At 38.1% G+C, this 27,270-nt stretch overlaps 1 protein-coding gene across 2 annotated transcripts; it reads right to left on the bottom strand.

Annotated features, from left to right (window-relative positions):
• Positions 1-1,330: 1,330 nt before the first annotated feature.
• Positions 1,331-24,711, bottom strand: si:ch211-267e7.3 (ADAMTS-like protein 2). Of its 2 annotated transcripts, none has more exons than XM_067453103.1 (18): positions 24,595-24,711; positions 22,043-22,185; positions 18,992-19,067; positions 18,666-18,768; positions 18,196-18,341; positions 16,852-16,975; positions 16,259-16,339; positions 15,994-16,169; positions 15,170-15,596; positions 14,049-14,397; positions 12,714-12,817; positions 12,494-12,620; positions 10,707-10,920; positions 8,856-9,011; positions 8,586-8,756; positions 8,228-8,404; positions 4,099-4,243; positions 1,331-1,748 (listed from the first exon to the last, which is right to left on the bottom strand). In XM_067453103.1, exons 1-18 carry the CDS (start codon positions 24,691-24,693, stop codon positions 1,627-1,629), a joined length of 2,940 nt encoding a protein of 979 aa, XP_067309204.1. In that variant the 5' UTR covers positions 24,694-24,711; the 3' UTR covers positions 1,331-1,626. The 2 variants fall into 2 exon arrangements, with proteins under 2 accessions (XP_067309204.1, XP_067309205.1); XM_067453104.1 differs by having other exon boundaries at positions 22,043-22,180; positions 24,595-24,661.
• Positions 24,712-27,270: the final 2,559 nt, after the last annotated feature.

Raw genomic sequence — 27,270 nt, 5'->3', positions numbered from 1 at the left:
ATTCAGTATGTGCATTCCTTGCTGTCTCATCAATGAGTCCGAATGAAAAGACAGTATACTGGTAACCCATCCCCTCGAATGAGAATCTTAAGAACGATCTGTGATGGGGGACTTTTTGGATATGAAAGTAAGCATCTTTCAGATACACTGAGAAAAAACAATCCCCCGGGCGTATTTGCGAGAGGATTTGTTTGGAACGTTAGCATCCTGAATGACTGTCTCAGTAGGGCCATATTGGCCATAGCGTTGAAGTGCAGAGTTTGGCGAGTAAATTGGAGCGAGTAACCTCGTTTTATCGTTTTCAGTACCCATTCTGACACATCGGGGATGGCCTCCCAGACCTTGGCTCAAGTGGCTCTTTAGTGTGCTCGCTGGATGGCCACAGGGAAACGGCAAACCAGCTGATGGCATCATCGAGTCAGATCGCAGGGTCCATGCTGAACAGGAAGCTGCTATCTGCTGCAGAAGTTCGCTGTTGGGTTCTTTCAGGTGGCAAGAAGGCTTTCTAGCAGGGGAACCAGCGAAAAAGAGGATTGTAGCTGAAAGAGAATAAATCTGAATCCTATGGCGAAATGATCCACTTATATTGGCATAGGCCCCGCCCATTCCCGTATACGCGCTCTATTCAGCAGGACACGCCATGATTGGTTTGCACAGATATGCAACGTTGCCATAAGTTAATGCAGCTCACACAGCGCAGCCAATCAGCATTTGCAGAGCCCTGCACTATGTTGGCTGTGCAGTTGCACTGCATTTTAAACAAAGGCTTCAATATTTTGGAGAAAGGAGTTTTTCCCAAAATGCGTCTAGCGACACAATACGAAAGGGAATTTTCGAAAGGAAAAACAAATGTAATATTTGTGGTAACTTGGTTAGACGTATGGTTTTTATTTTTTTTAGCAATTTGAAAGTCCAAATTTACATTACATTTACATTTATGCATTTCTCAGACGCTTTAATCCAAAGCGACTTACAATGCACTTATTACAAATTATTTTGTAAAATATGTATTTGGTGTAAAATAAAATAAAACATTTGCTCACTCCATTTCCTTTACAGTAAACTTTCATTCATTTGAAGTGCTTTCACTTCTGCAATAATCTACTGAGAGTCTTCTTTAACAGGTTAATTACAAAAGCATGAATGTTTAAATTAAGAGTGAACACAAGAGTTTGGATGTATGAACAAAAGACAGACCAGATCTTAAAACCACTTTACTTTAATTTTTTTCTTCTAGACCAAAAGTGGACACAAAATACAAAGAAAAACGAAACAAAAAAACTTTTTACATTTATCATACGATGTGTTTAGAAATGTGTAAGAGCAGAATCAAGGGTTCTACAGTACACCGATGGAGCCTGTACAGTTGTTTGATCAGAGGACAGTGTGTCTCTATCATCAGTAGACCCACAGCTCCTCTACAGTCCAGTTACAGGAGCTGCCTTTACTGGGTCCCTGAAGGACCACTTAAGGGACAGTGCCCTTTTGATATAGCACCTTTCTTTATGGAGCAATGAGGGCTTGACTATGGTCAGGCAGGGGTACAGTTCTGGGATCAGTGCGTCCAGTATGTGGAGGAGGGTCTTCACATTAACTGCAAGGCCACAGTGAGGAGCCAGACAGCCTTTACTGGCTCTTGTTTCTGCAGGACAGACAGCAGGCCTTCCTGTAGTACCAGTGAGTGCACAACTTCACTTTCAGGACGAGGGCACAGTTAGCTGTCGCTTTATCCTGACAAGCATCTTCAGCTGGGGGAGAAATAGGAAATAGACAATTTTAAAAGCCATAAAAGATGTGAAACTTGATTCTCACATCACTAATTTATATTAAATAAATACATATTTATTTTATTGTGTTATTTATTTCAATTAATTTTGTACATTAAAATCCCAATAGCAAAAAAAGATTAAATAAATAGAAAAATGGTTTCCTAGTTTAATATCAGAGAAAGTTATATACAGTCCCTGACAAAAGTCTTGTCGCTTGTATACAAATTTACCTAAAGTGCCGCTGAAATATATTTCTAATCAAGATTTTTTTACAAGAAATGCCTCATTTTAATCCCACCAGCTTTTGTGATAATGTTTCAGTGAAAAACTAAACTTTCAAAAAGTATTCTAATATTCACAGCTTGGTAAAGCCCATTGAGTCAATTTTTGCAAAGACATAAGTGTTGTCACCTTGTCATATGAGCTTCACCTGTGACTAATAATGGATCAATTAGGTCTCAAGTGTGTATAAAAAGAACCCCAGTACACTAGACCTTCACATCAACTGCAACTAGACCTCTGCAAACATGCCTAAGATTCACCCTGAGACTAAAGTTTTGATTATCAAGAGGCTGAAGACCAGATCCACTGCTGATGTGGCAGACACCTTCAATGTGTCTCAGCGTCAAGTACGGAGGATAAAAACAAAGATTTGAAGAGACTGGAGACGTTTTTGACAAGCCCAGGTCAGGCAGACCCCGCAAGACAACTGCTCGAGAGGACCGTTTGTTGGCTCGAAAATCCAAGGCCAGCCCATTTTCCACTGCAGCAGAGCTCCACGAGACCTGGTCACCTGAAGTCCCTGTGTCAACCAGAACAGTTTGTTCTTAGCTATTCCTGATGACTTCATCAATAAATTGTATTAATCCTTGCCAAACCGCATGGATGCAGTCCTTCAAGCTCATGGAAGTCATACAAGATATTAAATTTGGATCTCACAGAACCACAACTTAATTTACTGACATATTTTTGTATTTGCAGTAAAAAAAAAAACAATTTCTGTATAGGCGACAAAACTTTTGTCTTGCCAAGATTTGACCTTTCTGTCTTGATTAAATGATAAATATTTTTTCTATGATTTTTTTTTTTTCTTCTGTGCATTAAACATCATTTGGGAGGGTTTTAGCTTTTCATATGAGCTATTTCTAACACCAATGAATTAATTAAAAATCAGGTTAATATCAGGTATTTCTAGAAAATAGATAAGCGACAAGACTTTTGTCAGGGACTGTAATAAATACATACCATTTATGCATTTAAATATGTACTTTTATTTTTCCCATATAAGTATCACAGTTTAATGGTAGAAAAAGCTATATAATAAATACAGGACCCACTTGATATTAGGTGGCCTTAACTTCTGTTTACTAACATTTTAATTAATAATTTGATAAATAACAGTTCAGGCCACCTAATACAAAGTGGGACCATAAATACATTCATTAATTAGTTATTACATTCATAATTCTGGCTTTATCACAGCATTTTGAATTTATATTGCTTCACTCTCACATGATTATATTTCCTATAATTTAGAGAGAGAAAAATTCAACCTACATTGTGAGTTTTAATTTTTTTGCCATTTTTAAGTCTAGATAGGACAGTGTAGATGAGACATGAAACAATGAGAAGGAGAAAGGGGACCAGGACAAGCACAGGACGTCAAACTGAGATTTGAACTCTGTTTGACTATAAAATGTAACATATGGTCGAATTGTCTGGGAAACCTGTATGGAAACAATCATGATTTTTGCAGTACCACTTGTGGCACGGGCATAACACTCTTCACCTTTATAAGGCAAGTCTTTGCAGGGATGTCAAGAAAAGTGCTTTAAGTAGGTCTCGATGAACATCAGCAAATGCAGGTCTGTAACATGTTCTCCTTACTAAATCTCTGACTGAGAACAAGGAATGTCACTGCTGTCCAAAAGCACAAAATTGGCTGCCAAATTGACAACATGCATGATGCACTTGCCCTGCAAAGCTTAAAAACAACAAAGCATTAATCTGGTATAAATTTTACAGGAATTAGCTTGGGTTTTGCCAAGATAGAGCCACATGTGCTTTTAATTGAGCCAAGCAGTTTAACACGCACTCGTTGCTGTGTTTCATTAAAAGGTACAGCGTAAACTACTTACAACTGGCACGATCAAATAACAGCCTTGCCAGGGTGCGTCCTTATAGCATCTTTCCAAATAAAGATAGATTGGATTTCTTTTCAATTCTCTCAGGGCATGTCTTGTTGAAAATCTGCCATGCGTAGCCAAGCTTAGACCGTCTCAAGGCGGTCTGTTTGTATTTGTAGTGCTGTGGTTTGCTATAACAGTACCTGGTGGCTCAGTGGTGCAGGGCTGCACCTCACAGCTCTGTCTGGCCTCTGGTCTCAGCGTTGAATCACAGCTATGGCCCAGTTCTTCTCCTTGATAACACTTGACCTCTCGGACACGCACTCCAATCCCACATGTCTTACTGCACTGAAGGGCACATACACACACATACACATGTGTGAGCGGCAATTTTAGTGTGAGCTGTAATTTTAATTAACCATTATCCAGAAAAGAGTGTGCACCGATGACTTTCAATGTGATGTTACAGAAGCCCTGCATAATTAGGATTAGGTTACAGTCATATGAATCAGATACATTATAGATGCATTTTTAGCGGCAGTTCATTTTTCACAGGCAAAAAAAGAAAAGGTCTGTTGTCCTTGCATGTAGCACTCCTCACAGGGAAGTGACTTTTAAAACAAGTAGCTGCCTGTTAGTCAATGTGGTGAATTTTTGGTAAATATGACTGCACCTTTAATAGACGTTCACATAGGACATGTTCTTGAGCTCACAAGTGCGAATTTTTATATTGTGTATATACCTCACTCAGTGGAAGTGATGGCACACTCGTGGCTGTTGTACATAGTGTTGTATTTGAAATAAAAGATTATATAATTACTGTTCGGTTTCTGACACAAACCGTTTGTTTCGTGTCTTAAAGGTCCCGTTCCTCGCGACTCCATCTTTCAAACTTTAGTTAGTGTGTAATGTTGCTGTTAGAGCATAAATAATACCTGTAAAATTATAAAGCTCAAAGTTCAATGCCAAGCGAGATATTTTATTTAACAGAAGTTCCCTTTCAAAGCTTACAGCGAACGGCCGGTTTGGACTACACCTCTGCACTTCCTTCATAAATGACGTCACTAGAACCATTTGTCGACTAACCCTCCGCCCACAAGAACACGCAAAATAGGGGGCGTGGTCTTGTTGCTCTCCCACGTGGAGAAGAGCGCGCATTCCGAGCTTGCATCTCCCCGTTCATAGGCGCCGATACTGTGGGTGCTCCGGGGCTCGAGCACCCACGGAAAATATCGAGCACCCACGTGTGCCAGACTGCCAGTCAGGGACGGATTGGCAATCTGTGCGTTCTGGAAAAGTCCAGAACGGCCGTCCAACCGAGGGCCATCGGCCAAAAAACCCCAAAAAGTATAATAACTGTCGCGATACTCAATGATAATAAAATAATGAGCTCGATCATTTTTCCGGCCGCGATAATTTCCATTTGCATGCTTGTTTGTTTTCGATGTTTCTCTCGCTGACGGAGCGCGCGCCTCGTCCGTTTGGGGAGATGTTTAAACTCGACGCGCCGTGATGAGACGTCAGGCTCGGCCAGATTCGTCTGGATCTCGTGCTTCTTCGGTTGCGGAGCCGCAGGCAAAGTTAAAAGATTTGACGGGCACACTGCCAAGCGAAACGGGGTCTCGCGCACTCCAGGTTTTTGCAGCGCGCACCCTCGCGCTCGTGCGGACGCGTATAACAGGACGCGAGTATAACAAGGCAAACCTACACTGATGTTGGCAGTTTGATAAATGCAAGTTAATTCTTCAGTTCAATGTTTGTGTGCTAAAAGGGCAATAAGTTCCTGTAGAGATACATATTCTCTTTTTTTGACAAATAAAGGCATGTCATCAATGTCTTCTCTCTAGCTGTATCAAAATCTCACCTAGCTTTCCTCAGAGATGGTCAAGTTTTGTGCATGATTACATGATATATTTGTCTGTATTTGTGAGAATTGGCGCTGTCCTGATTTGAAAGAGATGCTACTTTACGGCTTTATTATCAATTAAATAGGTGTGTGTGTTCGTGTCGGCCGCTGTCCATTTCCTAAGGTTCTGAAATGCAAAAAATGTTTGACCAATTTTTTTTAGGTCTTTCTTTAAAGGCCGTGTGCGCCAATGAGCACCCACGGAGGAAAACATAAATCGGCGCCTATGTCCCCGTTATGGTAAGAGGCGGGACCTTTCCGGGCAAAGTGCGCTAAGCTGCTGTCCAATCACAACACGGGAAGCGCTCCAATCAGAACTCATTGCGTATTTCTAAAGGAGGGACTTCATAGAACAAGGAAATCCTCAGGCTGTTTTTAAGACAGAGGAAACAGCGCTTTACAGATAAGTCAATTGTGTGAAAAATACTGTGTTTTTTTACACGCGAAACATGAACTCATGTTATATTGCACACTGTAAACATAATCAAAGCTTCGAAAACACACAAAGAACGGGACCTTTAAGACATCAGTGTCATCACAAGCCACAGGGTTTAATTTGAAGATGTTTGTGCATGTTTTTTTTTACTCTCATAGAATTACACCCCATTGACATGCATTATATGACAGGCACAGTGCAACGGTTTGAGTTAAAAATCTTCATCTCTGTTCTACTAAAGAAACAAACACACCTACATCTTGGATTCCCCGGGGGTAAGCAAATAAACATCAAATTTAATTTTTTGCGTAAACTATCACTTTAATTAAATCCCACTATATCACATGCACAAGTTTGACTCTCACAACTTAAAGGGGTGATGAATTGAGAAACCAACTTTCCCTTGAGCTTTTGATATATAAAAGGTAAAGGTAATATGAGAATATCCTGTATGTTTCAGAGCTAAAAACGTCCTTGTTAGACAAAGAAAAGCTTTTATAGACATCAGGCACAGCAAACGATCCTGTTCGCATCTTGACATTATCGACTGATGAAACACACAGTAGCCCTACCCACCGACTCATCGGATCACGCTAGCCAGCAGCAATAAACATGCCGAAAAATATAGCAAGATATTGCGCTATTTCTGGTTGTGGAAGAAGTGCAGCATAAGCTTCCTTCGGATCCTAATATTAGGAATATGGGGTTGAACTTTATTTTTAATGAAGTTCTAAGCTGACGTGGGAAAGACAGTCGTGTTCACTTAATTTCACTGTGAAATCGTGTGTAAACAAATCTCAGGTGGCGCTGGATTTGTAGACATATTGAGATTAAAACACAATGCTGTTTCTTCTATATTGGATCCGACAGGAGGAATGGTGCAACACACTTATGTGAGTAAAACGTGTTTTTATTTGTGATAGTATTGCATTGTTATAGAGCGTTTTGCTTATGTGTACATGTCTAACAGAAACATACCTTTAGCACGCTGGACTCAGACACGTATGGGCCAGGGCTCGCAAAGCCCAACATCCTGGGCTGTGTTTTCCAGACGGGCTACCAAAACGTAAGCCCGTCGGCAGGCTGATGAATCTCGTAATTTCCTTTCTTGTTCTCTCTCTCTTGACTTGACATTTGAAGGGCACGTGTGTGTGTGTGTATGTGTGTGCGCGCGGTTCGTGCTTATATCAAACGATTGTGCTGGCTATGTAACACAAAAAAAATAGTCCAATCAATCGCGGGTGGATGAGAAATAAATCATTGTGTTTGTTTGATAAAGACGTAATCATTCCGGTTGGCGCTTTCAAAAAAACCCTCCCTCATGTGAACTGAATCGACAAGGGCATAGATATGACAGGAGCTGAAGCTCATTAAATATGCAAATCTTATCCAATCCTAGCCGTGGGCGTTTACTTTCAAGGCTCCAGTGCGTCACGCCCCTCAAAACCCAGCGTTCAGAAAACAGCCTCAAAACCAGTGTAGAAAATAACCTATTACTTATTGGTTATGATGTTTTTGAATGTTAAAACCACATAAACGTCATTAGTTGACCTCACACAAAATAAGCCAGTTTATGAAACCTTTAATTTCTTTTAATTGCAATTAAATCTCATACGATCTCCTAATTGTGGCTTCATTTAAAATGTTTGACTTTTATCATCTCACACACTTCATTTAGCATAATATCCACATTAAATCCCACAATTTCTTGTAATTGACTTTATATTTGGCAACTTTTTTTCTCATCATTGTGACTTCATTTCTCACAATGTGACTATAAGTCTGGAAAACAAAATAATTTTAAAGATTTTAAAACTGATTTGAAGAACACAATATTTGTACAGTTTAAAATGGCACACGACATTTTGTGTAATACATATAATTTTGAACTACACTACAGTGTAATAAACATGCTACACGCATAAAACCCTTGAATTCTGAAGAACAATTCTGTTTTCAAACCAGTTAAACTATAATAACCACTCCTAACCTGGGACCAGGAAGTGGTGAACCACTTGGAGCAGGGTCTCTCGAAACAGGCCACACTGTCTGCTGGTCTGAGGGATCTGTCACACATCCGTTCGGGGAACTCCTTAAACACACCGCCCTCCAGGCCGGCACACACTACCTGACGCGTCTTCACCCCACGGCCACAAGTGGCATTACACTGGGAATGTTCAAGACAAAATACTACAGTAAAAAACTCAGTAAACATAGGAACCGTGTAGTTAATGTTCACTAAAACTAAAATCAAACATATTCAAAAAATGTCATTATAGTATATAAATAATGCTAAAATAGAAATTGGTGGGGAAGAGTTAGTGTTCATAAACAGCAGTTCTGCTCACCTGTTCCCACTCTTGCTCCACCCAGTGGGCGTGGCAGTTTTTGTCTCCGCACGGATGCACCGCCAGCGGCTTGAGCTCTGGATCACACTGCCCATCAGAAATCACCTTCCCATTGCTGTTCTTACACATCACATAGCGTCTCATCCTGCCCTCCCCACACGGCCCTGAGCACTTAGAGAGGGAGAAACAAAGACACATAATGTCATGTTTAATAGACAATCTATTTTAATTTCCTATGTGATATTTTACAGGATGTTTTCTGAAACTCACCGGCCCCCAGTCAGAGACGGTCCACCTGCGGTCACAAGGCGGCCCATCACACTCTCTCTGGCTGACCGGTCTGGTGGACTCGTTACAGAGTCGGGCCTCCATGGAGCAGCGCACCTCACGGCTCCTCACCCCACGACCACCGCACCGCGCTGAACACTGTCAGAATGAAAAACACCACGATTACTGCCCCATGTGGATCACTATGGATGCTGTTCACACCCTGTGATGACGCCTTTCCACAGTTATCAACATTGCAAATCTAGTTTTTTATATTTATTTTATTTTATTACACATTTATAACGCTATACTTTGTTATATAACCTTGTCAGTAAAGGACAAAAAACGAATTACCACTGCTGCAAGGGTGTCATAACGTCACATTTGACATATTTCACTCTTCTGACTGGTGTATTCAAATCTATATTTTTCCCTCTTTTGGAAAGGCATGAAAACATGGATTTTTCTTTTGCTATTACAGCAAATGCAAATACAAAAATTACATTCAGAGTCTTCTCCTATTTACCGCTAAATAAGTTTACCAAACTATTATGACTTTCGTCAAATGGCGACTTCAACGTAAGGTGACCCGCGGTGTATGTAGATAGAAAAGGCTCATTCTAAGGTAATAAATACATAACCGTTCATTATGTAAGGTCTTTATACACCACTAAAAACATAGTAATGTATATTACATTGCATCTCTGTAAATAGATCATCCTAAATATTACACCATGCACCTTTAAGTTTAACCTTTTAAATAAATTTTAAATCATTACGCTTTAATAAACTTTTGTCATGTGTTAGGGTTAAGTTGTGTTGGTTTGGGTATTTTAGTGATTTGTGTGGGAGTTGAGTGCACCTGTCGCTTGTCACGGATCTGATTTAAACACGGAAGAAGAGTTTGTCGGGGCAGGTGCTCAGGCCTTGTTTGGGAGCTGTTTGCCACTGCCGCACTCTTATCTTATCTTATGTAATGTTGTGTTTTGATTTGATTTGAATCCGTTCATTGGCACTGTTAATACTTCATTTGTTGCATCCACTCATGCACAAATCATACTGATTGACTCTACTGATATTAACTTTTTGATTATGTAATTTTGTATAATAAATATTATGTCTGGATTTATTCTGCTGTGTCGGCTCCCTTAATGTTGCACCGTTGAGCCGGGTGTAACCAGGGTGTAACACATGCTTTAAAGAACTACACTTACTTTGATATTGACTAACATACATGTAAAACACTTTTTTTTTTTTACTATTTTAACTGTATTTGATATTACATTCAAAGTAAATATATTTTAAATGTGCTAAATTGCAACTTGATCATTACAAATGTGTAGTTCCAAATATGTTTAAATGCATAACATACAGGTTTCATAGATATTCAGTTTACCATAAAAGTCAACTAAATAACATTCGCAAGTACACCTTAACCATATTTCAAAGACAATAGAAATAACTGAAATGACTTAAATAGAAAATATGTACGTAACTTGGTTACATAAAAAATATGTACTTAAGTGGGTTAAAAAAGCTCTCTAAAGTTCGACTAATTGCATTTAATATACATTTTAACTCTAATACATTTCAATTATCATGCAAAAAAGTGTCTGAAAACATTCTTATTCTATATTCTTTTTAAAGTATATTATTTCTGTAATAAGTACTCATTTGGCAAGCTTTTCTGTAAAGCTGCTTTAAAAATATATAGTGTGAAAAGGATTATATGAATAAACTTAATTGAGATCAATGCAAATAACTGTGCAGGAATACATACATTTTGGCAGCTAATACACAATTCACAAGCACATTTTAAATTTAGTTTTGAGACTAAAGGCTTTACACACTGACCTCAGACCAGTCTGAGATCTCCCACTGCGGGCCGCAGCTTTTGCTCTTGCAGGCTTTCCGTGTCATGGGCTTCTGCAGCTCCTCAGCCTGACACAGCTCATCATACACAGAACTGTCAAATCCCGGCGCCATCATCTTCCAGCAGCGCACCGTGCGGAACTGAAACCCTTCACCACATGTCCGGGAACACTCGCTCCAACGACTAGTTTCCCACCTGCCTCAGAATACAGAATACCCCAACTTAAGATCTATCATCAACAGCATCTGAGGCTTCCAAACATCTATGCTTATGAATTTACCTACTGTATAATAAAGCAAACTATATTAAAGGTGCCCTAAAATGAAAAATTGAATTAACCTTGCCATAGTGAAATAATAAGAGTTTAATAAGAGTACACGGACATCACATACTGTGATTCTCAAACACCATTGCCTCCTCGTTCATATGTAAATCTCGTGCATAAAAAACACCACGGAAAAATAGGCAAATTTCAACACAACACCAACTGTGATGCAATCGCTGGGATCATTAATATGTACACCCCCAACATTTGCATATGCCAGCACATGTTCAATGTCAGGCAGAAATGCGCAGCCGAATCATCAGGATCTACAGGTAAACAAGCGTCACACAAGAATAGCGAAAATGGCAGATCATGGACACAAATGTCATATACCAGGCTGTGCAGGGGACGGGTATTTTTATACCCTTCCCACAGATAAAAAATGTCAACAGTCATGGTTGATCGTAATTCTAATCGGATACCGCAACAATTTAATTCAAAATCGCTCGTTTGCTCGGCCCATTTCACCGCGGACAGTTTTTCTAACCTGGGAAAATATCAAGCAGGCTTCGCTCAGCGTCTTAAACTGAAGAAAGGGGCAATTCCAACTATATTCCTGCAAGCAGTAAGTAGTGATTTATCCACTTATTAACTGTTTAAACAATTTCTGATTAAATTAAAAGTTTCTTACAGAGACAGCATTGTCTAGATAACGCAAGATGCTAGTACAGTACCAATAGGAAACTCAAGTATCATACAAAACTAAATAGTGTGTCTAATGACAAAGATAATATTATTTTGTATTACAAAATACAACCGCATTTCATACTATGTTAGTTGCTTACAGATCGCTCACTCGATCCTTCTAGCTAACGTCCCCTTCTCCACCATATAAGTTAAAAACGATAGTCATTTGACAAGGCTTCTATTAATTTTGTAAAACATATATTTTTATATTTTTGAGAACTGAAGTATGATGTTTTTGCATGCTTGTATTTCTGATTACATCACAGTCACTGCGTAGCCTACATTGTGACGTTATATAAACATGCATATATCGTAGACGAAAAAAGACGATTCTAAAATGTTAGATCAAAGCTTTTCTGTGAAAAATAACTTGTATACTATCCGGTGTTTTACCTAAATAGGTACAGTCTGGCAACCATATGTACACGAGCTCTCTCCTCGCGCGCGTGCAGATGATCTGAAAACACCAATGCAAGTAAGCTGCATTTTAGCAATCTCCATTTGAGATGTTCTGCTTAAAGTGTCATTCAGTCGGTCTGTGTTCTGTCAGGACCCTTTCAAATAAGGTAAAAACAGAGCATGACATCTGAGGAACAATTTCTAGGGTTGTAAATGGACCTGTAAAACTGTATCTGGACAATTTTTACCCTTAAATAAGCCACATACCCTCTATGTAGATATCAGAGAACAATTAAACATATTGTTTCAGCTCATTCTAGGGCACCTTTAAAACACAATTCAGTGTCAGTATCAAACCTGGGCAAGCATTCTTTCCCTGTGCAGAACTCATGTGTGGGCTCCGGCCTGGTCAAAGCGTCACAGTAGTTCTCATCCACCTCTGACCCATCATACTTCACACATAAGGCATAAGAAGTGCTTATACCTACAGACGCAAAGCATAAGGTCAGGTCCCTTGTGCGTTTGTAAATGTGTATCAGTGTATGTGTATTTGCTCTGTGTGTGATTGTAATTGCACCTGTGGTACATGTTGAGCTACAGGGTGCATACGCAGATACCTTCCATCTGTACATGTCGGACATGCTGACGTCATGATCCAGAGATTCCACCTCAAACTCATTACTGACGGAGTAGGAGAAAAGAGAGAGAAAAAGCAGAAAAAAGTGAGCAGTACTGGTTCAAAGTATTTTTAACTTTTGACTTTTGATACTGTGTTAGGCTTATATAGTGTTAAAACAATGTTTTTCATAAGTCAACATATTTATTTACATGGAAATACACCTTTATATGCTATCATACAGCCTTAACAAAATAAGCTTATAGATTTATTTTTCACTTAACCATTACAGTTATATTATAGCTGTATACTTGTGCACATTGTTTGAGATTTTCTTTTTGTAAAGTAACTAATTTGTTTTGTAAAGAAAACTCTGTAAATATTTTTTTTTTTTTTTTAAAAAGGAAGTGTGAAGTATACAGTTAAAGGGAAAATTTTTAAGAAAACTTAACATTATTATTTTTAAAATATATTACATATATTATATCTAAAAACCTATTGCTAAAAAGAAAATGTTCATTCTTTTGTGGTCGGGACAGTGAAAATATTGGCAGGTAAAAAAAAAACCTTTAAAATTCCTGGTGTAGTTTGGAAAATGACTTAGAAATTAGTTGATTTAGTAATTTAATTATGACAAGACAAAATATAAGATATTTCCACAATCTCTTATATTTATATGTTTATATGGCAATAAACAGAATATGGTAAGAGTGGCACTGGCCAAGTGAGTTTCAGTTACAGTTCTTGGTCCTTTCCCAATTCTGTTCCTGTAATTCCTGTCTCAATTCAAACTGTCCTATCAAATAAAGCCAAAAAGGCCAAAATATAACTTAAAAAACACTAAAGCCTATTGTTTTACAGTACATAGGCTAAAATGAGTGCACATAACTCATCAGACCTTGAATTCACCCAGCCTGTCGCTTTCACACTTTGTATGTTTGCTTAAGTCTGAACCAGAATGTGATTCATTGAACTACATTACCATCAATACAGTCACCACAGCAGAACATGGAACTCCCCTGAGTTCCTGCATATCCATAATTTAAGAAAAGGCTAATTTATTTTTCATAATTTCATGTTAACTTGCCCTCTGAGAACAGAACGTTGACGGCTGGGAAAGGAAAAAGCTTTCTACCTTTTTTCTAGCCTATCAAGCACATCTGTGGAAAGGATGCAGAGACGTTTTAAAAGATTGGTGCACATTTCCATTCATAACAACTCAAGCCAGACCACGGCAATAAATATGTCGGAGTATTCATTTAAAGGCTCGATCCGCTCGTATGCCCTCTGTCTGACCTCTCACTGTGGGGGGTCTGCACTGGCTCCACCTGGTGGAGCTGGAGAAGGTTGTACTGGGGCTTTGTGGAGTCATTAGTCCTGGGCTCAGACCGAGGCTCTCCATCTGAACCGTGCATGTCCAGGCTGCCCGGGTAAATCTCCAGTGTCAGGCTGTTGTCCAGTGAAGAGCTGGAGTTGAGCTTGATGATGGCACAACCTGAGAGTGGAGAACCGTCTTTACAGGGCTGCCCGGAGCCTGAGGGCCAGGATGCCCCATCATAGAAGAGACTCTTCAGAACTGGCATAGAGGTGTGATTGGAGTCACTGGAACTAGACGAATCGCCATCGATCAAGTTGGAATCAGGGCCTGGACAACAGCAAAGCATTGAATATGAAATCAATAAATTAATCCATGACATTTTAGCCAAGATTAGATTAGCCTTTATGTTATAAAGGTTCTGTACAATATTTATGGTATGTGCACTTAACAATTTGGCAACAATTTAGATAAATGTACTATATTTAACAATAAAATATACACTACCATTGAAAAGTCTGGGGTCATTTTTTAAAACAGATATTTTTATTCAGCAAGCAATTTCGATTGCTTGTTTCGATTTCTGTTCTTTTGACCTGTCTATTATTCAAACAATCCTGGAGAAAAAAAAATGGTTTCCACATAAACTATTGTCAAATTTTTACAATGATAACAAATTATGATTTCTGAAGGATCATGTGACACTGAAGACTGTAGTCCTGACTCTTTTTTTTTTACTATATTAAAACACTAAATTGTAATAATATTGCACAAAATGATTGTGTATACTTGGTGAGCATAGGAGACTTCTTGCAAAAACATTAAACAAATATTACTGACCCCTAATGTTTTGAAAGGTAGCATATATATAGTTGTATAATGAACAATGTTTGTTTTTGTTGTTTTTGTGTCTCATATTGGCAAAATATTCCCGCATTTACATCCGTCATGAACCGTACATGAACATAACTCCCTTTTCCAAACAGACCCATAGGAAAAACAGCTTTTACACAAATAAAACTAAACTTTACCATTGTCTGCACCAACACCAATGAAATGCCAATGAACGAACCCAAAATGTTTCCCCCTAAAAATGACTTACCAAAACTGCCTTGTGCCTCGAGATGGTGCATTTCATCATCAAGCTCGTTCTGGAGGACCTCACTGGCGGGTCTAAACAACACCAGCCCAGGGAGCTCACTGAAGTTTACAGAGGCTTGAAGTCCCCACAACAGCTCCTCGTGGTCCACTTCTACATTATCTTGGGCTACCAAAGAAATGCTCTGATTGTCTTTCTTTCCATATTCCTTACGAGCCTCGATTTCATTGTGAGTGGAGGAGAGCTCTGTGGAGGATGTGTTAACCTTCTGCTCTGCCGATGAAGGGTCTTTGGATGTCCTTGACATCAGACTGCTTATTTGAGGTTGCTCAGGGGTGGAGGCCATGGGCGGTGCCGCCCTCAGCTCTGGAGCTCGAGGAACTGTGTAATCGTATGTGATGTGAGGCATCTTTCCATTGAGGTTGTAATACTGCACAAAAACAGAAAACAGACAATGAAAAAAAAAAATACCTGAAAAAAAGTCATTTATTGCTTTGTAGATTGTTTCAAAGCAGCTTCAGGTTATTAAACAGGAAAATGTTTGTAACATTAATTCGTTTTGAAATAAATTACTTTTCATCTGTAAAACATCTCTACAGAAGATAATGCTGTCATTATTTGGCTCAGTTTAGTTCAGGGTTGATTTAAATCTGTTCAATAACATTGCAAACTTACAGTCATTGTTCTGATCAATTCTGTTCAAATTGTGTTCTCATCCGATGTCAGCACAGTTAAATATTACTATACATGCTGTCTGAGATTATCAGACGATCACATATGAGATAAAATAAAAACATGGTTGTGATTTTACATACCTATATACCTACCATGACATTCAGGGCCTGATGGGTGGGACCCTGAGCCATGATGTACTCAAAGCCATCAGAGAAGAGGTTAGCCGGCCTCCTATACTTAAAGACTGTCCCAGCAACATGGAAGTTTTGTGGATTGTCAATCACACTGTTCCCATTGAAGAAGAAGTGACCAGCTTCATCAGACAGAGCTGGAAGATGATGAAAGATACATTTAATCACTCTTTATTGTTCTCTTTGTCCACAAGAATTTTGACTGATCCACCAATGAATCTCTAACCCAAAATATTTTCAGTTTTCCGCCGCTCTATGATTTGGATATCAGTGGCACCGACTGGTATATTGGTTATGAACACATAACCTAAAGACACAAAGATAAATTAATACATTTTCAATTATTTGTTAAAATAATACATAAGTTTAATGACTGTGTCAAATCTTCAATAAGGGATAGTCCATCCAAAAATAATAATTCTGTCATTATTGACACACTCATATCACTCATATCACTGATATCATTCCAAACCTATATGACTTTCTTTGTTCTGTAGAACATAAAATGTTAAAGAATGTTAGTAACCAAACAGTTTTGGTTAACTCTGACTTCTAATAAGTGGACAAAGAAAACAATGGATGTCAATGGGAACCAAAATTTGGTTACCAATTTTCGTTATACCAATTTGGTTATATATATATGCTCTGCAGAAGAAAGAAATTCATATAAGTTTGGAAGAACATGAAGGTGAGTAAATGATGACAGAATTTACCTTTTTTGGTGAACTATCCCTTTAATTGATTAAATGCAATCATAAAAAGGTAATAGAATTGACTGGAGATGGTCTAATCAACCTTTAATGCTAACATAAGGTATACCTAACTGTGTGATCCCTTTCCGATAAGATCCTGAGACACGATAACAAGAACCTCCGTTTCCACCACAGACTCCACATTTGTCTATTGTTTTACTGGAATACAATTTCCCATCACACCCTACCACCTGCAATCAAGACAAAAAAATTAAGTAAAATTAGCACTGAACATTATCTCTCACAAAAAAAAAAAAAAAAAAAAATGAAATAATGACTTATATAGTGATAGGCCGATTTCAAAACAAAGTTTTGAACAGTTATGAATCAGTGTATCGATTCATGATTTGGATCACGTGTCAAACTGCCAAACTGCTGAAATCATGTGACATTGGCGATCCGAATCATGAATCGATACACTGATTCATAACCATTCAAATCTTTGTTTTGAAATCCACCCATCACTAAATAAGTTGTTATTTTGTTTTGTTTTTTGCTCACAAAAAATATTCTTGTCGCTTCATAAAATTATTGTAGAACGACTGTAGTGAGATGGGCTTTGTAAGGACTTTAGTTCCTTTTATGGGTCTTGAGAGAGGAAATGACATTGGTGTCAATGAAAGCCTGTCTGAGTCATCGGATTTCAACAAAAATATCTTCATTTGTGTTCCGAAGATGAACGGAGGTCTAACGGCTGTCAAACGAAATTAGTAATTAATGACAGAATTTTCATTTTTAAGTGTGCTAACCCTTTAAAGTAAATGTAAACTCTAGATATACTCAAATTGATTTCCAATTTTTATTCTTTATATTATAATGTTGTGATGCCTAAACGCACACTCTAAAAAATGCTGGGTTAAAAACAACCCAAGTTGGGTTGAAAATGGACAAACCCAGAAATTGGGTTGTTTGAATGGGTCCATTCACTAGGTTCAAACAACCCAATTTCTGGGTTTGTCCATTTTCAACCCAACTTGGGTTGTTTTTAACCCAGCATTTTTAGAGTGCATGCGTGGTGAACGATTTATTTGACTTTTCTGTGTTTTTATTTATTTCAGTTTTTTTGAGGTAGACTGTACTGTTATTTTAATTTTGCCAGTCTTAACATGCAAATAATTATCGGTCAGAATTGTAAATATTAGTGCATAATCAATGACTAATTATAAAATATCTAAATATTAATTTAGGCTCAACAAATTCCATGTTTCCATGTCTGGTTTTATTATAAAATTAGAATAAATTAAAATGTGAACTAGCAGCGACACAATGCTATCAACCAAAAAAAATTCGATTGAAAAAATGCTTTTGCTAGAATGTCATACATCCTAAATACAGCATTAATGTAGTCTTTTCACCTTTCAGGACTTTGAAGCTTGGGATAATCTTTGCACCAAATATTATTCAGACACACCTGACACTGGCCCTCGATGCAAACACCCTGGTAGATGCCATCCCTGCAGAATGTCCCGTCATGGGCAGGCACCAACAACTGCCTTTCTCCTGTGGTTGTGGTGCACTGGAGGTCGCATGGCTTATTGGAGATGTTGATGTAATCATCTGAACAGGAGGTGACATCAGCAAAAAAACATCATTACGATCTAGGCTTTAGAGAATTCCTCTAGAGATAATAGGTCTTTATGGCATTGAGAGAGGCCTCTTTTGTACATAGGGGACTATGGGCTGAGGAAATAATCCTAAAGGGGCATCTGTGAGCTATAATAGAGCTGGCCAGGGGCCAAGACAAGAAATTCAGAAGAGTCTAGAACACTGAAAGGCTAAAAGAGGGAGAAGGAGAGCAAATGAACACTAAAGAGATTGAGAAAAACAGAGAGAGAGAAAGAGAGGAGTGGAAAAAGAAAACACGGAGGGACGTTTTTTTACCCGGATAAAGTGGAACCCACTCATAGTGCTTCCTGCCGAAGGCTTTGGCATTGAATTGAGAGCACTGGTGCTGTTTGAAGCTGATTCTGCTGTTTGGGCACGGCTAGGCAAACATCCAGACAACAATAAAGACACAGCTCGTGAGCCAGGCAGCAGGTCAAACAGCCTGCAGATATTAGAGCTTCAAGCCAACATGTATAAAAATGCACAGTTATGCCAGTTGGCTTGGATGGAGTATTCCACCCAGTAACAGTCACATTATTATGGGTTATCCTTACATTACACACAAGCATCTTTATGAAGATCTCATAAGCTTTAGGCCATACCTGGTTTGTACACAGCTGATACTGTTTAGAGGGTCCAGTGCAGAAGGAACTGTTGATGTTGTGGGTCGACGTCAGTCTGAAAACAGTATACAAATCCATCTTGATCAGACATAACATTTTTACTCATTTATGAAAGGATCTGCAGATACTGTGTTATCCAAGACAGCCGATAAATGGCCGTTATTCAAATTCTATACTATTCCCTTTTTAAAAAATAGTATAAAAATGTTTAATAAAATAAAACACTTTAAAATCTGTCATTTGAAATGCTGCAAGTGAATTCATATTTATGTACATTTGTTAATTTTCCTCTTTTTTTTTTAACCACTTAAATGTTACTGTCTCGCTGGCGGGACACCTGGCACTCTTTTTTTGATTGCATTTTTTCATATAATATTTTTTAGTAATTATCATAAATTAGGTATCATTCGAAAGCTTACAAACTCAAATTTCATCCTGTGAAAACTGTTTTGAAATCAGACGTTGCGTTACCATGGAATTACTTCAATTTTTGTGATATCAACTTCAAATTTGGAACACAACTTGGTTTGACATATGGCTTTGGTTTTATAGTAATTTTAGAGTAAAACAATTTTTGTAAAATATATATTTTATATTTATAAAAAAATATTAAGTACTGTATTTTTCATTTTCCGTAAATTCCATAACTTTTTCATTCTTTCATATTGTAAAATGATTTCACTTCAGCAATAATCTACAGAGTGTCAGCTTTAAATCAAGACCAAACTCAAACTCTATATTCTAAAGCATTATTAAATTACAGAATATGCAATGTATTTAAAAAGAAAAATACTTATACATTTACCCGCGGGATTTTGCGGGCGGCGGGGAGCGGAACTGAAAAATCCGTCCCGCACAGGTCTCTACTTTACTCTCACTACAGTGCAAGTGTCACAGCAGCCGCTAAGCGAATGCACAGAGTAACATTGTAACATAATTTTAAAACACACTTAAATGTATCTAATATGATAAACAGAGCTGCAATACCTCATACTCATGACCGGAAAAGCGGAAATGGCGCCAGTGACTGTGTAATAATAAATAAATAATAAAAGCTCATTAACAATCGCTCCAGCGGCCTTGGTCAGCTCCCTCAACACTTGGTTCGGCTGAGTCCTAGCCTGATTCTTTTCCACTGGCTACATGTCCCAAGCACATGAAAGCACATGTCCCAAGATTCTGAACTCAAACTTGGCATCATCAAACTACGCCTTTTTTTAATAGGCAACCTCTAGCGAACCTCTAGAAAGTTACATAGTGCAGATTTAAGTAAAAATAAATCTTGAATAAGAACCAATAACCTTTATGGTACCAATTTCCCTAGAAAATTGCCCTGTCTTTTCAGGTGTATGTGGATTTTATTTTTCTTTCTATTTTTTGCTATCATTTCTATTGGAAAAAAAACTGCCAACAACATTATGGACCAAACCGTTCAAGGCTGGTTTATGCTTAGCACTGCTTTGGAACCAGTATTATTTTAGTATTATTTGTATAAATATTACAGTTTTTATAAATGTGAGCTTTTATTTATTTATTTCATTTTAATTTTAGTTTAATTTTACTAATTAGCTTTTGTCATTAAAAAATATATATATATATATATTATTTGGGTTACTTTTTATTTCGGTTTTAGTTTCAGTTCAGTTTTAGCATTTGTTTATTTCCAGTTAGGAATTTTAGTGCTTCATGTCAAAATTATTTCAGTTAGATGCCAAGGCAACTTTTGTTAACTAATATTAAGCTAAAACAAACAAAAATAAATAAAATAGTTTAAGTTTTATGTAACGATAATAACCCTACTGGGGGAACATCAGCACACTAGCATCCCATACTGATAACCAGCATCCAAACGCCCAGCCCTAATCCAAAACACAACATATGCGACTGGGATCTCTCTAAACGTCTCCTATATGATTCTCCTCATCTTTCTAGCTCTCTCCATTCACCTCCCCCCTACACACACACCTTTCGCTGCCTCCACCATACTGGGAAGTGCTAATGGGAGCCAGCTGGACTAGCTCAGCCAGGGCCCTTATCTCCAGTGGAATCTCCCCCAATTGTTTGACCATTTGCTCTAAAAGCCATTTTATAAATATGTTTGTCATTCTGAGCAGAATTCCCTGTGTCATATGGGCCAGTGGATTGATTTTAATTCCACATGACATTCCTCTGGGTGCTCTGGAGGATATTAGTCAAAGGGGAATTCTCTCCACTTCCCCCCTTTCTCATGTGAGGGTTCACTTGGGTTAGTCTGTGTTCTGGTATAGGCTGAGGAAGGGAAACGCTGATTTATCCACGGTTTATATTCAATGGATGGGACAATAGTTCATTATTTTTTCTCTTTCTCTGGAGAAAATAATAAACTAAAGATAATAATAATATATGTATATAAATGTATTTAAATGTATGAAATGTATGTGTGTGTGTGTGTATATATATATATATATATATATATATATATATATATATATATATATATATATATATATATATATATATATATATATATATATATACACACACAATTTAATTATAGCATTTTTTTCTTCATTTGCCCTCATAACATTTAATCAGAATAATGCACAAGAGCTTGACACCAACCATCCAATGATCCAATCAATAAAGTCCCATGTCCTACATTTGTTCTTGTTTGAGAAGCTGTTTCACTCAGATATTCACCACGATAGGGAAGAAAAGACTATCGCTTCTGTTTCATGCTTACTTTAAATGTAAACCAGTTACAGATAAAAATTTGTCATGAAATCTAAGTAAAAAAGTTAATGAGAGACTGAGTAATCAGGGCCAAATAATCCTGAATTTTGTTACCTACAAGTTGATCATGAGTGACATTACCCGGGGTGAAATGTGGGTTCAGACGAGGGTCAAATTGACAGCTCTCAACCCATAGTGGAGAACTTTGCACAAAGCGTCAGACTTGTCACATCTGATTAGTACACATTGAGAGGGTCTTTTTTCCTCGGGTGAGCTGGATCTAAATGAGCATGTGTGTACTAGTTAAGAGTGGTATACCTCTGTTGCAGACAGTGACGCTCTTGAGAGCGCACTCCTCCTCCGCAGGTACGGGAACAGGTGGACCAGCTGCTCCATTCACCCCACCACTGAGCTACCTCGTCTGGCTGCCTCTGGAAATCCTCCCTCCCCTCACTGCTGTCCTGGCAAATACAGAGACACAGTGCTTCACTGCTGCACGCTTGCATGATAACATGGAAAATCTGTAAACAATGGCAATTATTGTCAGACACAGCCACTTCTCTGTGTAACTTGTGGGTAAAAGCTGTCATTACTCTCAAGGCACTATTAGTCAAATGTTGGTGTAGTACAGATCTTGTTTCAAATGTTGGACTCAAGCCTTTACAGTGAAGTACAAGCAACTCAAGACAACGCATTAAAAAAAAAAAATAGACAGCAGACAAAAAAAAAAAAAAAGACAGTAAGGAAAACATTTTGAAAAAGAAAAAAGAAAGGCTGTCTATGAATTCAGAAACTAGCCATTAAAGATGAGATAGACTTTATTACAATTACTATTAGAGAGAGCGAGAGAGAGAGAGAGAGGGGGGGGGGGTGGAGGGCAGTTTTAGGGAAAAGATGGAGACGAAGGTGGATCGAGCCCCCCTAACGGCCCAGATGAAAGGCCAAGCGACTGTAGGCAAATTAAGCAGACTCCGGTTGTCTAGACAGCAGGTTAATCACTCCTCTTCAAGCCGTGCATCAGTGAACTTTAACACAGCACAGGCAGTCTTGTGAAGCTCTCAAAGAGAAGAGCTGCCCAGCATGGTTGATCTCAAACCAGCTTTAATGGTCAACGTTTGGATTTTTGGTATAAGGAGGAGGATTTACACAAAGACCATTTTCTTCCTAGAGCTCTATGCACCCGTTGACCCATCCTGAATAGTGTGCTGTTTAGTCCACAACTGACATTTGGAAAGTTATGGTGTATGTTTAAGCATGAAATCCACTTGTCTGAAAGTGACATTTTGACATAGATGTGTAGGCTACTTACAGTCTTTTTTCACGACTGAGACTGATTACATTAAAATATGGATTTAGTAGAATATGAGCCTTAAAGCACACACTTTTACTGCAAGCTTGTAGAATGCATAATCATGGGATGTTTTGTAGTAAGGGGGTTTGGCAGCCACCCTCTACAAACCCAAACTGCTTTGCTAGAGTTCAGCGTCCCCCGCCTCAAACGCTGGGGATCTTAAGGGGATCTTGTCCAAACAAGAGTCTGCATGCCCATATGTTTTTTATCTGAATGCCCTCAAGATGTTTAGATTCTAAATAGACACTTTTCTCCACTTTCTAATGCAGTCCTAAAATGAAGACCCCCTAGGGAGACCACATGGGCCCAATGAGTTTCGAAATGTCACTTCAGTTGAGTTTAGTCTGCTGATGCTATAACACGGCGCCGGGCAGGTCGAACTGGTTATTAACATGAACTGAGCATCAAAAAAAAAAACTTTTATAGCAACTGTTTTGCTTTCAAACCGCATATAGGCTATGGCTATAACGGCCATAAATGCAAGCCCAAACAATAGAGCCAGTGACAATGATTTGTGAAAGAGTCGTTCTTTTGATTCGGATCTTTTTAGTGAATCGGTAGAAAAACCTGTTTTGAAATCGGACTGAATCAGCGTCATCGGTTCTTGTGTCAACATTGAACCGCTCTTTCGAAATAAATGGGGCGAAAAAGAAAAATAGTATGAATGACAAATTTATTAGTGAATGTTGGTTAAGAAATAACTTCCAAACACGTTTCAGCTGAGTGATAAGTAGGTTAATTAAATAGTTTAGTACAATAGGCTACAAATTAATCAAAACGACTTTTGTCGCGATGTGCTGATCAATGCCTGAAACAAAATGAACCAAAGAAAAGAAAAGAAAAACCACAAAAATCCATAATAAACAGCAATATACTTCACGTAAACCTTGAAGAGCATGGTTGGAGCATGGGTTGGAAACTAATATAACGGGAAAATAGACCGCGCGGTGACCGAATCATTTTAATAATTAAGGTTCTTTGAAAATAATTGTTCGAAAGAACCGATTCACAGAAATGAGTCGGACTGTCCATCACTATTCACCTCGAATCAACTCAATCTTGAATCAAACATGCAACAGAAAGAAAAGTTGTCACCGGCACGGAGTCCTGAAGGCAAGTGAAAATGACTTTTCCAATAGGCTAATAAAAACACGGTTTGTTATGCTCGCGAATGAACATGTTCAATAAGTTGCGGTTTAATAAGTCACGATAAAAAAAGTTATATTAATATGCAGTTTTAATTTAGGAAATTCCAGGCATAAAAACTCTACCTGTGCTTTGATGTAAGAACCCGAATTAGCACAAAACGCGGCATAAAAGAGCAATGCCGTGCTCGTGGACGTGGTCAAAACCGTGTTTTGGTGTGAAAGTTTGACGTTACGCCCGCCAGAGGCTCTTCTCGCTTCCCGCATTGTAACCGGCATTTGTAACTGAGCGCTTATTCAAACCAGCGTTAGTAGATCAAACATAAGCCCAAGAGTGTTTCGCAGCGATGTATGCAAAAATAAACACGATTTACCTTAACATTTGCACCTGCTGATGTATTAATAATCCATAAGTGTAAGACAAAGTAGTGTAGTAGAATATGTCCGAATCTTGCAGTCCAGAGACAGTACATGGTTCATTTGAGAACAAGGAGACCTCGCCCCCCTGATCTTAACCAAAGACTAAAGAGAGAGAGGGGCTTGCACTTTGAGGTCTAACGGTGAACGAAAGCCTTGATGCATTAATGGCTTTACAACCTGCTGGAAGAAAAGAAAGGGGGCTGGTCAGACCCACTGTGATTGACCTTGTAGATTTCAAAGTAGGCTACAGCATCCATCTCTAGGATCCAGAAACAGAAGTTTGCCTACATTAGTCATGTAAATGGTCTGAGAGAACTACTACTAATAACAGGACAAGGTTACACAAAGGCTACTAGCTCAGTCAGAATCACCTGGCATGTTTTAACGTAATTATAGCCTTATACCTGATCACTGCCTGTCAGTTTTATGTTATTGCCATATTTTACATAATTAATTTGAGGCAAAAACATGAGTAAAGGTTAAATCTTAAGTGCTTAATTGGACCATTTCTATGTAACAAACTGCTTTTATTATTCTCAATGGCTGTAACATGAATGCTTACTTTCCCCTCAAAATAAATGTTGACAACATGAAATATAGCCTATTCAGGTCTAAAAATCAATATCTCAAGGAGAATAAGTGCCTCCTTTTGAATATATGATGCACATTAATATGCAAAACGCATATTGTCTAATGTCTAATATCATTACCTGCACTGAACATGCACTTCCATTCAAAGTTTTGGGGTCAGTAAGATTTTTTGTTCAGAAATTAATATTTTTACTCATTATGGATGCATTCAGTTGATCAAAAGTAATCATTATTTCAAATAAAGACTGTTCTTTTGAACTTAATATTCATCAAAGAATACTGAAAAAAGGATAATAACGAAAAATGTTTCTTGAACAGCAAATCAGCATATTAGAAGTGTTTCTGAAGGATCGCGTGACACTGGAGACTAGAGCAGTGACTGCTAAAAATTCAGCTTTGCTGTCACATTAATTAATTATATTTTAATATATATTCAAATAAAAAACAGTAATTTTAAATTGTAATACTATTTCACAATATTACTGTTTTTACTTTATAAAATAAATGCAAAACATTTCAAAAACATTGGCGACCCCAAACAGTAGTTGCATGCCCTGAAAGTTCATAAAAATTATCTTAGGGGGAAAAAAAATCATAGTTGAATTACCTTTTGAATTATTCTCAGATTAATTATATTTAATTAACACACAAGGCATTATGGTTATCATGCCACAATCAGTTGAGGTGTCTGACAACAAAGGCATGTTCAGACATTTCCCTGATTTCCCTGACTGTGCATTCTACTTAAAAATGACAGCTGGATAACTAAAGTAAACCATATTCTGTTGCTATGAATTCCAATTCATTATATTTGTACATCACAGCAATATCCCAGTGGGGACTTAAACCAATGCACACTGACTCATGGGGACTCGTGCCACCGTGGGGACCTAAATTGAGGTTCCCAAGAAGAAACAAGCTTATTTTTTATGAAAATGTAAAAATGCAGCAAGTGTTTTGTAAGGGTATAGAATATACAGTTTGTACAGTATAAAAACCATTACGTCTGAGAGTCCCCACAAACGAACCAGACGTGTGTGTGTTCCTGGTAAACCCTACATGGGGACCCAATGTCTCCACAAAGATGGCAATATCCGAAACCCTTTTCTTTGTGGGGACATTTTTCTGTCCCCATGAGAAAAACAGCTTATAAATCATACTAAAGTATGTTTTTGAAAATGTAAAAATGCAGATCATTTTCTCTGGTTGTTAGGTTTTGGAGGTGTTAAATCATTGTCCCCATAAAACATGAAAATCCTGTGTGTGTGTGTGTCTGTGTGTGTGTGCGTGCGTGCGTGCGTGCGTGCGTATGTGTGTGCGCATGAGTTTTAAGACTTTGTTGTCAATTCAGACTCCATCATGGCATACAGAGAATAAAAACTCCACACTGGAACATTGCCATGCTGTTGCAGATATTTGATATATGAAACAATAGACACCTGTGATGAAAAACATGACTTTTGATTAAAGACCTATAGCAGCATACTTGTAGGTGCGAGTCAATGTCAAGAACAGCTTCAGTGTCAGTTCACACTGCTAAAGGGCATTGTGCCTACACAATAGACTTTTGTTTGGAGCTGCCAAACTGAAGAAGTCTTCTTAGACACTGACATATGTACATTCCCTCTAAAATAATATGAAACGTAATGATGAAGCATCACTAAACACAAAGAGCTATTTGTCAGGCATTTTAAGAGTATCTGAGACACCCTAAAATCCATGACACTCATTGGGCTGATTTAATGTTAGACAGTTATGACAGAATGGGATTAGTATTTATACATCCATTTCATCATGATGTAATCATGTAAAAGGAGATGTGGTACATGCTTGTATCATAGAAGCTGAACAACAGTGACCCAAACACTCAACACCCAACACTTTTGTTGCATTCGATACAAAATATGTAAGATTCAATAAATGGCAAGATCACTACCAGAATACTACATATTTTCTCAGAGTTAGTGAAGCGACAACTAATTACTCCTAATGTGATGTCCTCAACATGCATCCTGTATGCATTACTGTGTAGTTAACTG

The sequence above is a fragment of the Pseudorasbora parva genome, chromosome 9 (assembly GCF_024679245.1).
Source record: "Pseudorasbora parva isolate DD20220531a chromosome 9, ASM2467924v1, whole genome shotgun sequence".
NCBI lineage: Eukaryota > Metazoa > Chordata > Actinopteri > Cypriniformes > Gobionidae > Pseudorasbora > Pseudorasbora parva.
This window is presented reverse-complemented; position numbering and strand designations above follow the sequence as displayed.